The sequence below is a fragment of the Xenopus tropicalis genome, chromosome 7 (assembly GCF_000004195.4).
Source record: "Xenopus tropicalis strain Nigerian chromosome 7, UCB_Xtro_10.0, whole genome shotgun sequence".
Lineage (NCBI taxonomy): Eukaryota > Metazoa > Chordata > Amphibia > Anura > Pipidae > Xenopus > Xenopus tropicalis.
The window spans coordinates 122,662,936-122,676,398 of NC_030683.2; the positions used below are offsets into that span (position 1 = coordinate 122,662,936).

Sequence of the window (13,463 nt, forward strand, 5' to 3'; positions counted from 1 at the left end):
GCAGGGTGACGATTAGTGGCTTCATGGTTGCATGCAAACACTAACCTGACAGTCCCGGCTGTAACAAGTGCTTAAACCAGCTTGTGTCTGGGGCACCATTGTGATGTCATCACTCTGAATGATGCTCATGTTTCCAAGTACCATTGTGACATCATTAAAGGTCACAACACTCCCCTGCATTATGACATCATCAGCAAGGTTACTTAAGGAGTGAGTGGCTGTACAGAGATCATTTGGATTTGGACTCTCGTGCTGCCAGTACTGGAAAGCAAACGAGTAGCCCATAACCTATTTAATCTATCACAGATTTATTCAAACATGGAAAATCAACCTAGAAGAAGCGCCCGTATACGGGCTTACAGACAGAAGGAAAATAATAACAACCTTTCTACAACTGGATTCCGGATTTTACATCTCCAGCAGGAGATCCAATCAGAGAAACGGAATGTGCATTCTTTGGCACAGAAACCCGGAAAAGGGCATTACCATGCCAGATCTTTTATTGGCATCTCAAAATGGCTGATTATCCTATTTCTTTTAATTGCCATTTTGATTGGATGTGTAACTGCTTGGAACTGGAGATTCTTAACTGAATTTCCTCCATTCAGCAGGAACAGCCCAATAGATAGAGATAACAAGGAAGAGACACCTGATAGCTCAACACCCTCCCAACTGACGTTAGAGGATTTCATAGAGCAACTGACTCAGTCCCAGGTCTGGGAGAAGGAGCACAGGGTGAGGCAACTGATCAAACAGAGGAAAGAGAATGATCAGTTCCTGAAGATAACAAGGAACATGGCGGCCAAAATAACAGATAAAATCATGGCCCTGCAGGTAAAACAGCAGCAATCCATGCTGAATGCTCAGAATATACAGGAGAATATGCACCAGCTGAGCAAATCGATGGCGGAAACAACTGCTGAAATCGCAAAACTTAAAAATTCAAGTAAAAATTGGAGAAGCTTATGGCAACGGTTGACTTCTCTCTTCCGGCGCCATTAATAATGGAACATTCCCAGGCACCCCAACAGCCTTAACTAAAAATCAGTGGCGTATCTGCCACCGGGGGAGCCTCTGGGCCGCAGCCATGCTGCCGGTAAGAAAATTCATGCCTGGCGGGGGTGGTGGGTGGGGGGCCCAGTTACACATACTGCACTAGGGCCCGGCCAGGCTTAGTTACATTACCGTTGAAAATGCAACAGTAAAGACTGATGTCCCTTTTTCATCACACTGAATAATAAAGTTATTTTTCTGATTAAAGAAATGATCTTTCAGTTTGTCATTGTACCATTAACAGTGAGTTTGGCAATAATTCACAATATAAAGGAACGTAAAAGAAGGTTACATTGTGCATTGAATTCACAGCTTCCATACAGCAGGGAACCCAGCATTAATAAAGGGATTGACATCCCATAAAGGCATATAATGATTGGCTTATGTGCCAGGTGGAACTATGTGCCGTATACTGGAAGAGATCTATCAGGGAGGGGCGAAGAATAACAAAGCAGGATGATCCAACCATTTGGCCCCAGGCTAATGTCTGAATGCCAATATGGATCTATACAGAACCGTTGGGAGAAGATAGCTTGCTGTCTTTGCCCAAATGGATTTTCCGTCCTGTCCACGAATTATCAGCCAATTTTGGCCAGATAAGAGTTGGGCAGGGCATCATATTTATAATTTTTTTGTTATAAAGTAATGTCTTATAAATAAAAAAACTAAAACTAATACATTGGATTGTGTTGTGTCTTCTTTATTCTTTTTTAATTTGTTGCGGTAAAGACCAATAAATTTCCATTCAGCCTTTCTCCAACTGTTTCCAGCTTCTGTGCCTCAGTATTTGTAATAACTTGTAATAATGCTCATTTTCTCTTGCAAAGAGGTCAGATTTTTCCCTTTATTAATACATACCCTGGTTCTGTTGGGCATCAGACAGCTACACTTATATTTGTTTAATTCCATGACAGTCTCTCTGTGCTACTGTGCCGTATAAGTAATATGCCATATAATGTAAATTGTCCATATAACCAACAGGACACCTATTACTTTCAGCCAGTTGCTTCAGTCAGTGCTCACAGCCGGATGTTATTGGCTGAAATTCTAATTATAGTGTCTTTCCAGATTTAACCATTCAAGGCCATTTATTTAGGGGCCGATTTATCAACATTTGTATTTTTGTGGTTTTAAAGAGTTTTTTTTGCAACCATGCCTAAACTCATTTCCACAAAAACTATAACTGTCTAGTCATTTATCTTAATTGAAAAAGCACAAATGGAAATATATGTGGAAAAAGGCAAAAAAAATAGATTTTTTCATATTGTTGGACAAATGCAAGTGTTAAAACCCCCTAAAACCACCAAGCAAAGAAAGATTCCAGTTGTAAAAAGGACCCCTGCCACTGACTGCTACATGGGTCTTGACAGCTTTTAGATGGCGTATTATTTCTTTTAGATTTGTCATAATTTTGTTGCATAATAATTTGTTAAAAAATGTGTTTTCTCCACAACAAAGTCGTATTTTGGTGCAAGAAAATACAAATCGTGAAAAAGAATCAAACAGTAAAGGTCCCAATAGTGTAAATGACTTTAAAGGAACAGTAACACCAAAAAATAAAAGAGCTTTAAAGTAATAAAAATATAATGCACTGTTGCCCTGCACTGGTAAAACTGTTGTAACACTACTATAATTTATATAATAAGCTGCTGTGTAGCCACGGGGGCAGCCATTCAAGCTGGAAAAAAGGAGAAAAGGCACAGGTTACATAGCAGATAACAGATAAGTTCTGTAGAATACAATAGTGTTTTATCTGTTATCTGCTATGTGCCTGTGCCTTTTCTCCTTTGAATGGCTGCCTCCATGGCTACACAGCAGCTTATTTATATAAATTATAGTAGACTTTCTGAAGTAAACACACAACTTTTACCAGTGCAGAGCAGCAGCACATTATATTTTAGTTACTTTTATACACTTTCATTTTTTGGTGTTACTGTTCCTTTAATAACCAAATGGTGTAATGCATGTGTGTTACCAGTAGGTGGCAGGAAATCAACTCTATATTCTTTCAAATATACTTCTTTTTACTGCTTCTTATTGCTCCGTTACTCTCTAACTCCAAAATAATTCTTGAGAAAATGGCATTTAGGGTTAATTTAGATCCGCTACAGTCCCCAGAAAATGTCCAAATGTGAAACATGGAATCATTACAGCAAATCATATTACTATTAGGCAAACGTAAGGATGTGGTTAATGAAACCCCTGCAATATGTTCAGTCCCTGTTTCTAGTGCTCCGGTGAATAGTAGAGCTTTGAACTTGGGTTTTCAGGGAAAAAGAGTCAGACAGAGGGGAGCTACAGCCATAATAAGAGATATGGGCAGTACTGAGTTATAGAATGGGTGAGTAGAGAGCACCCTTAGCTCCTCCGAGGAGCAGTAAAGCAAGGAATATTCCTTCACTTAACCCATCAGTGTCTTGGCACAAACCTGCCTGACCCCTGGGGAATTTCAAGGGTCACAAGCATTCTGGGCCAATTCACCCATCACTATAACCCATGTCTCAGCCTAAATAGTTTGTAGAAAGTAGCTACCAGCTGGGTACTTGGCTTGTATTGCCCATATTCCCTTCTTTGCGGCATGTACCCATGATGAACAAGGACAGACACTTGTTTCATTGGCAATTACATTTACAAATAGCATAAAAATTATAGAAATCTGTAATTAATATATATGAAAAGTTATTTAGCAATTAATTTACTTTTATTATGCCCCCAGGAACCCTGCAGAGGTTCCCTCTTGAACCATACCCAACGCTCCCAGAGATACCAGAAAATTGTAGCATTGCAGTATTGGGATTCCCCTGTTCTAAGCACGATTCAGCAGGAACAGCCCCCTAAGTTTGCTCATAGCCTGTACAGAGAGATACCATAAAACTATGGCACATAGGGATTCCCCTGTACTAAGCACAATTCAGCAGGAACAGCCCCCTAAGTTTGCTCATAGCCTGTACAGAGAGATACCATAAAACTATGGCACATAGGGATTCCCCTGTACTAAGCACAATTCGGCAGGAACAGCCCCCTAAGTTTGCTCATAGCCTGTACAGAGAGATACCATAAAACTATGGCAGCATAGGGATTCCCCTGTACTAAGCACAATTCAGCAGGAACAGCCCCCTAAGTTTGCTCATAGCCTGTACAGAGAGATACCATAAAACTACGGCACATAGGGATTCCCCTGTACTAAGCACAATTCAGCAGGAACAGACCCCTAAGTTTGCTCATAGCCTGTACAGGGAGATACCATAAAACTATGGCACATAGGGATTCCCCTGTACTAAGCACAATTCAGGAAGATGATACCAGTGCAATTTAACACATACAATGTTTGATTTTATTTTTAATGTAAGTAAAAACATGCTCTACAAATAACAACAAATTATAAGGAATTAATAGATTGCAGGCAGGCAAGTGAAGTAGCAGCTTTGGCTTTTCCCCCCAGGGAATGCTGCTATAGTCACACGGAACAATGGTGCTTATAGTACATAACCATAGATACCATGGTTCCTGGGGGTTTTAAATGCAGCCACTTAAGTTTGTTCTTGTGCTTTATTGTTATATTGCCTTCAGTGAATGTACAATAACCAGCCCAGAGTGCTGCCATTATAGGAACAAACCACTATAATAATAATAATAAACCTGTTCTTTTATAATAATGAATCTATTTTCATATTCCTGGTAGGGGGGATGTAGGGAATGGATACAGATGGGCATTTATGTGTAAGAGTGCATGGAGCATTCTATATACCTGGGTATATGTAGCCTTAGGGGGAAGGAGGGGGCCCCAGATATCAATGTCACCCCACAGTTGTGGCCTCATGTTTTTAAGGTGGCACAGGGTTTAGTGAGCTCAGCTGCGACCTTAAGTACAGTGTGCAAAGTGCACTTTCTGATGGAAACTAACATTTTTTTTTACCCATAATACAACATTTTTACCATCATTTTAGTCGAGCCCACCTAAATGAATGCAGTTGTATTGCGTTTGGTAGGAAATTGCATACAAGTTGTCGCTAAAGGTGGCCAAACACCATAAGAATCGCTCGTTTGACAAGGTCGCACAACAACCTTATTTTTCTCCTGATATGCCCACTTTAGGAGGGCAATATGGGGCCCTAGGGCCAAAGGGTCAAATGACAACAACGGGAATAGGAGTCATCAGAGCCAGGGGCACATCAGTGAGCCAATGTGGCCCTCGATCTGATGGGAAAATCAAACCTGCCTGATCAACACCTCTCTGACTTTCCTCCAGATTTCGGTTGGGGAGGCCTGTCGGAGGGCCCCATACACAGGCAGATAAACTGTAAGGTCAGTCTGAAGGAACCGGCTTAAATCTGCGTGTCTTTGGCTTCAGTTAGAATTGTGTAACCTCCAGCTTTGTATTTCTTTTGGCGCCATATCTGCCCATTAGTACAACCATATTGCCGTCCAGAACCAGGTGATTTCCAAAAAGATTCTGATTGGAAGTCTGTTGGCTCCACAAGAAGCACATGATATTAGCAAATAGAACGGGCGGTCTAAAGTCCCAATCAGGAGCTGACCCGGTGCGGATTCTCTTTGACTGTTGGGGCCATTTAAACACATAAAGTTAACCATAGGACTTTGGCTTTTCTGTTTGTTTAGCGCCGATCCGACAGGATTTCCTGGATCAGTTGTACAGCCCAGGATAATTGGGCAGCTAGTTCTCCATAACAATACATGTTACTGTGCCAAATGTGGGCTCTTTAGGCTGCAGGAAACCTTAGGAAAGAGTCTGCCAGTCAACTTTCCCAGAACTCATATGGTGACGTCTGTTTCACTGCCGCCGTCCTTACAAATAAAGGGAACGTTTTGTCCATTCTTTATATAACCTTCACTTTCTGGGCCTCATTTACTAAATATGGGGCAAAGTGAAGAGAATCCAAATTTTTGCATTTTACAACTTGCCTCTAGGGCACAGGCTGGTGGCCCCAATGGAAAAGGCAAGTTAATACTGTAGGGCTCCCTGTGGCCATCGATTGCCCAAAGGGGATCCGTTTTGGGCTGTTTAGTAGTTGGGGATTTTGCACTGGGAGAAAGCAGAATTGTACAGCGCAGTTCTTTTAATAATTCCGCAAGTCGGATCACATTGGGAGCAGCTGTTTTTCTCTGTTTACCTGTATTCGATTAGTCTGGTACTGAATGAAATGTTCTGATCCGTCCGGCTGTGCCAGTGTATCCTAAAAGCAAAACACAACTATAGCAGGGTGAGTGTTACCCCAATGTTTCTATATATCTGTAACCTTGTTATGGGCTAAGGGGGCCCAGCCTGAAGGCCAGTTAGGGGGGGATTTGGGGTGAGTGCTTATTTGTGCCCTGGGTACCCCTGGAACTATAGCGGGGTGACTGTTACCCCAATGTTTCTATATATCTGTAACCTTGTTATGGGCTAAGGGGGCCCAGCCTGAAGGCCAGTTAGGGGGGGATTTGGGGTGAGTGCTTATTTGTGCCCTGGGTACCCCTGGAACTATAGCAGGGTGACTTACCCCAGTGTTTCTATATATCTGTAACCTTGTTATGGGCTAAGGGGGCCCAGCCTGAAGGCCAGTTAGGGGGGGATTTGGGGTGAGTGCTTATTTGTGCCCTGGGTACCCCTGGAACTATAGCAGGGTGACTGTTACCCCAATGTTTCTATATATCTGTAACCTTGTTATGGGCTAAGGGGGCCCAGCCTGAAGGCCAGTTAGGGGGGGATTTGGGGTGAGTGCTTATTTGTGCCCTGGGTACCCCTGGAACTATAGCAGGGTGACTGTTACCCCAATGTTTCTATACAGTATATCTGTAACCTTGTTATGGGCCAAGGGGGCCCAGCCTGAAGGCCAGTTAGGGGGGGATTTGGGGTGTGTGCTTATTTGTGCCCTGGGTACCCCTGGGACTATAGCAGGGTGACTGTTACCCCAATGTTTCTATATATCTGTAACCTTGTTATGGGCTAAGGGGGCCCAGCCTGAAGGCCAGTTAGGGGGGGGATTTGGGGTGAGTGCTTATTTGTGCCCTGGGTACCCCTGGAACTAAAGCGGGGTGACTGTTACCCCAATGTTTCTATATATCTGTAACCTTGTTATGAGCTAAGGGGGCCCAGCCTGAAGGCCAGTTAGGGGGGGATTTGGGGTGAGTGCTTATTTGTGTCCTGGGTACCCCTGGAACTATAGCAGGGTGACTGTTACCCCAATGTTTCTATATATCTGTAACCTTGTTATGGGCTAAGGGGGCCCAGCCTGAAGGCCAGTTAGGGGGGGATTTGGGGTGAGTGCTTATTTGTGCCCTGGGTACCCCTGCAACTATAGCAGGGTGACTGTTACCCCAATGTTTCTATATATCTGTAACCTTGTTATGGGCTAAGGGGGCCCAGCCTGAAGGCCAGTTAGGGGGGGATTTGGGGTGAGTGCTTATTTGTGCCCTGGGTACCCCTGCAACTATAGCAGGGTGACTGTTACCCCAATGTTTCTATATATCTGTAACCTTGTTATGGGCTAAGGGGGCCCAGCCTGAAGGCCAGTTAGGGGGGGATTTGGGGTGAGTGCTTATTTGTGCCCTGGGTACCCCTGGAACTATAGCAGGGTGACTGTTACCCCAATGTTTCTATATATCTGTAACCTAGTTATGGGCTAAGGGGGCCCAGCCTGAAGGCCAGTTAGGGGGGGATTTGGGGTGAGAGCTTATTTGTGCCCTGGGTACCCCTGGAACTATAGCAGGGTGACTGTTACCCCAATGTTTCTATATATCTGTAACCTTGTTATGGGCTAAGGGGGCCCAGCCTGAAGGCCAGTTAGGGGGGGATTTGGGGTGAGTGCTTATTTGTGCCCTGGGTACCCCTGGAACTATAGCAGGTACAACTATGATCTTGCATCTTGTCTATATTAAATAACATGCTAACACTGACAATTGTTTATTCATCAATTTGTCTTATATTTATTTGAAGTTAAATATATTTGTTTTCAGGCTTCTTTTGCAGTTCAAACACATCGAGTCTCCCTGAGAATCAAGAAATGAATCACATAACTATACAGACACACCCAAAAGGAAAAATATACATATTAAATTATAGTTTCTTTTAAATATAGGAACAAAGAACACCACCATGTACTCAACAGCTGTGCGTATAACCTATACAGAACCAAAGGGGGACGGTGGAGAAATCGGGGTTCAAACAAATATCTCCTGCTATAGAGGCACATTCCCATTGGTGTAGTCACAAGAGGACGTTTTCATTTCACGTATTTACCATTAGTCAATATTTCTATTCATGAACTGTTAACCAAGACAGACCTGTATCACACAGTTTTTGACCATTGCAATAAATGTCTGTATCTTCCATTAAGTGGGTTATATGTACAGAGGTGTGGGAGTCTGCACTACAGTTGTTTATTCCCTGAGATGTTTAGTACCAGAGATGATACACAGTGTATACTTGAATGTAGGCCTTAAATTTATATATATATATATATATATATATATATTTGGATTTTTAGGTTTATTTTCTTTTTACTCAGCTGTTTTGAGTCTTCCATTGACCAAGTGTTGAATGTCTAAATGTCCTGGGCTTATACCATTGCAGGACCCATTGTCACACGTCTGTATATTGATGGAATGTTCCATTGTATGCTTGTGATACATGCCCAGGGACCCAGGAAATGACCTCCGCTTTATATGGTTTTGCAACCACAGTAACATCAAAATCACAAGTCATGGTCACAAATATTAAAGTTTTGAGCTATGGAACTGGCTGTCAGAAATGTCCGGCGGGTTTGTTTTAATGTGGGGTTCGCCGATAATTTTTTTTAGCGCTGAATGAGTTTTACAAAGGCCCAGCTTTACTAAGCACCTCCTGCAAGAATGCTGTACGGCAGTGGAAGAGAAGTAAAATATGATGGGATCCAGGCAAGTGTTGAGTGTACTGAGGAGCAGAGCTTCATCCCTCCAGGAGACGTTCTTCCTCTGCACAAACCCAACCAGGTGAGAAGCGTTGTAAGGGGCGAAGCATATAGCGAAGACGCTCAAGGTGGTAATGACCAGTCCGATGGCCCGTTGCTTCTTCTCTCTGTGGATGTGCGGAGAAGATACCAGAATCCTGATGAAGCTGCAGTAGCAGAAGCAGGTTATTAGAAAAGGAAAGCAGAAAAGCACTATTCCTAATTCAAGGCGGAAAGGTCCAAGGACTTCCATCTGCTTCTCCGTGAAGTTGTCGTAACAGACAATCCTCATACTGGCATTGGCATCATTTTTGTACTCCGTAACGTAGACGATGCTGCAGTGAGCAAAGGAACAAACCCACAGGAAACCACTTATGGCCGCGGCATAGCTGGGCTTTCGGTAAAGTTTGTACTTAAGAGGGTAGGCCACACCCAGGAACCTCTCTACGCTGACAGCAGTCAGGAACAAGGTGGAGGAGTAAATGGTGCTGAAGTAGAACAACCCACTGAGAGGGCACAGGAACGATGGCATTTTCCACTGGCCTTGAAGGATTTCTGCTACCTTGAAAGGAAGGAACGTTAGGAACGATAGATCTGAAATGGTCAAGTTGAAGAGGAGTATGGCATTGGGCGTGGCCTTGTTGCGCAGCTTTTGGATCAAGGCGTGGAGCGCCAGTAGGTTGGTTGGAAATCCAGTGAGGATGGTGATAAAATAAATGGCCAGGTGCGTGTTCCTCTGAGCTGGTGATGGAGACATGGTGAATTCATCTCCTCTGAAATGAAAGACAAAGTCAACATTAGTCAAATGACCAATACCAACGATAAAAGCAATGTTTATAGGAAGCCGGCTATATTGTAAGTTTAGTATGTTAGTTAGTTATGGCTGCAAAGCTTCTGATTAATAAAATCTGCAAGGGATGAAAATGAGGGATCCAAGTATTCCCCCAATATTCTGAGACCCTGTGTCCAAACTGGGCTTGGTCCAGTTATCTCCAAGTTACCCATGGTACCCTCAGGCTGTTGTGCCCTCATTGTCCCCCAACTTGCCCATATATTTTATACTATTCCTGGTCATTGACTCTGGCTTCTGGGGCCCGTCTTGGGCTTTAGATGGACTATCCTACCAAGACTTTGTTTTATAACAAGACTAGGCCTCACTCTTACAAACAATGCAATACAATGAGATACATGAAAATTTGTCTGTGCATCAATGGTTTATCCAAACGAGGCCCAATGCATAGGCACCCTATTTTAATTTGTTGGGTGTACGGTATGTACAAATGTTTGGTGGTGTTTAGCCCTTGTTTGGATAAACCATTGAGGCCTAGTCTTGTTATAAAACAAAGTCTTGGTAGGACAGTCGATCTAAAGCCCAAGACGGGCCCCATTATAGCCCCCATACCCAACAAGGGATATCTTAATGGTATTCTAATGGTAATCACGTATACAACTGATACTGGGGGGGGGTTAGGTTAGCAGATATCTACACTAGTGATCAGCTGAAATTATGAAGCGATTTTGGATATTTAAGATTTAAGACCTTGCTCTATACCTGGTCCAACAAGTGTCAATACAAAGGATTACTTTATATAAGCCCAGGTCTCTACGAACCCAGATGAAGGCCGGGGAAAGCTGGTGTTGTACTGAGGAGCACTGGCTCCAGTGGCGTAGATTTTGATATTCTAAGAATATCAGCAATTGGTCGAATTTTTGTGGCTTTTCAGTTATTCATCATACCGCAGTTTGGTATTTCAGCAGCTATCTGGTTGCTAGGGTTTTTTTTACCCTAACAACCAAGCAGTGATTAAAATGAGAATTAGATATATGAGTAGGAGATCAACTGAAAAGGAAGATAAATAATAAAATAAACAGTAACAATAAAATTGGAGCTTCACAGAACAATAGTTTTTTTTGCTGTGGGGTCAGCGACCCCCCATTTGAAAGTTGGCAGAAGAAAAAGTCAAATAAATTAAAAATGATAAATAAATAATGAAAACCGATTGCAAAGTTGATAGGAATAGGACATTCTATAAAATACTAAAAGTTAATTAACTAAAGGGTAATTTATAATCGTTGGGGATACAAGTACAGGAGAGCAAGAACAGGGCCATTTAAAGGGTAGTTCAACTTTAAATTAACTCTTGTTATGATGAAGATATTAATATCCTAAGCCAAATTGCAATTAGTCTTCATTTTTTGTGGATTTTCAGTTATTTTGCTTTTTTGTTCAGCAGTTCTTCCATGTGTCATTTAAGTAGCTATGCGGTTGCTAGGATCTTATTTACCTTAGCAACCAGGCAGCTGTTTGAATTAAACACTGGAATATACATAGGTGAGGGACTGATTGGAAAGATAAATGATATAAAGTAACAATAACAATAAAATTGTAGCCTCACAGAGCAATAGTTTTTGGCTGCCGGGGTCAGTGACCCCCATTTGAAAACTACAAGGGGCTTTACTTTTCAGGGCCATTAGCCTGACAGTCTATTAATAAGGAAATGCGCCATAGGTACAAGTAGAAACGGATGGGAGCTGAATGTCCCTTATGCCAATAGCACTCAATCCGGCACTTTTTTTAAAGGAAATTATTGTTATATTTGTAAATTCCCTTTGTTTTATACACAGCCTGACCAGAAAAAAACAGCTCTTTAGCTGTTTATGGGAATATGACCCCGGGCCAGTACTGTTCCACTGCTGAGCCAGTAAATACTTTAGGCCAATGTTTATTCCTGTGCCTGGGGGAACGGACATCAATAAGGACAAACTGATATGAACATAACAACAATTGGTTTGTGCTCCACTGAGGGGTTCTGTGCCCATATAAAGGCACAAGGCTGCAGGCTGAGTTATACAGGGAACTCTGAGTATCACTCATGTATTATAAGGGACTAATGTACCCCCTACTGTAAATGATAAGGATATTAGCAGTCACTGAGGAGTTCTGTGCCCATATAAAGGCACAAGGCTGCAGGCTGAGTTATACAGGGAACTCTGAGTATCACTCATGTATTATAAGGGATAATGTACCCCCTACTGTAAATGATAAGGATATTAGCAGTCACTGAGGGGTTCTGTGCCCATATAAAGGCACAAGGCTGCAGGCTGAGTTATACAGGGAACTCTGAGTATCACTCATGTATTATAAGGGATAATGTACCCCCTACTGTAAATGATAAGGATATTAGCAGTCACTGAGGGGTTCTGTGCCCATATAAAGGCACAAGGCTGCAGGCTGAGTTATACAGGGAACTCTGAGTATCACTCATGTATTATAAGGGGTAATGTACCCCCTACTGTAAATGATAAGGATATTAGCAGTCACTGAGGGGTTCTGTGCCCATATAAAGGCACAAGGCTGCAGGCTGAGTTATACAGGGAACTCTGAGTATCACTCATGTATTATAAGGGATAATGTACCCCCTACTGTAAATGATAAGGATATTAGCAGTCACTGAGGGGTTCTGTGCCCATATAAAGGCACAAGGCTGCAGGCTGAGTTATACAGGGAACTCTGAGTATCACTCATGTATTATAAGGGATAATGTACCCCCTACTGTAAATGATAAGGATATTAGCAGTCACTGAGGGGTTCTGTGCCCATATAAAGGCACAAGGCTGCAGGCTGAGTTATACAGGGAACTCTGAGTATCACTCATGTATTATAAGGGATAATGTACCCCCTACTGTAAATGATAAGGATATTAGCAGTCACTGAGGGGTTCTGTGCCCCCCATATAAAGGCACAAGGCTGCAGGCTGAGTTATACAGGGAACTCTGAGTATCACTCATGTATTATAAGGGATAGTGTACCCCCTACTGTAAATGATAAGGATATTAGCAGTCACTGAGGGGTTCTGTGCCCATATAAAGGCACAAGGCTGCAGGCTGAGTTATACAGGGAACTCTGAGTATCACTCATGTATTATAAGGGATAATGTTCCCCCTACTGTAAATGATAAGGATATTAGCAGTCACTGAGGGGTTCTGTGCCCATATAAAGGCACAAGGCTGCAGGCTGAGTTATACAGGGAACTCTGAGTATCACTCATGTATTATAAGGGATAATGTACCCCCTACTGTAAATGATAAGGATATTAGCAGTCACTGAGTGGCTCTGTGACCATATAAAGGCACAAGGCTGCAGGCTGAGTTATACAGGGAACTCTGAGTATCTCTCATGTATTATAAGGGATAATGTACCCCCTACTGTAAATGATAAGGATATTAGCAGTCACTGAGTGGCTCTGTGACCATATAAAGGCACAAGGCTGCAGGCTGAGTTATACAGGGAACTCTGAGTATCACTCATGTATTATAATGGATAATGTTCCCCCTACTGTAAATGATAAGGATATTAGCAGTCACTGAGGGGTTCTGTGCCCATATAAAGGCACAAGGCTGCAGGCTGAGTTATACAGGGAACTCTGAGTATCTCTCATGTATTATAAGGGATAATGTACCCCCTACTGTAAATGATAAGGA

The 13,463-nt window shown here is 42.5% G+C and overlaps 1 protein-coding gene across 1 annotated transcript; it reads right to left on the minus strand.

Annotated features, from left to right (window-relative positions):
* Positions 1 to 7,979: 7,979 nt before the first annotated feature.
* Positions 7,980 to 9,828, minus strand: LOC101733212 (free fatty acid receptor 2). The gene has a single exon (XM_031906722.1). The coding sequence runs from the start codon at positions 9,736 to 9,738 to the stop codon at positions 8,770 to 8,772; it is 969 nt and encodes a 322-aa protein (XP_031762582.1). The 5' UTR covers positions 9,739 to 9,828; the 3' UTR covers positions 7,980 to 8,769.
* Between the last annotated feature and the right edge of the window lie 3,635 nt (positions 9,829 to 13,463).

What these genes read in the sequence shown, in the direction of transcription:
- LOC101733212 (XM_031906722.1), bottom strand. Translation starts at nt 9,738, where the DNA reads ATGTCTCCATCACCAGCTCAGAGGAACACGCACCTGGCCATTTATTTT.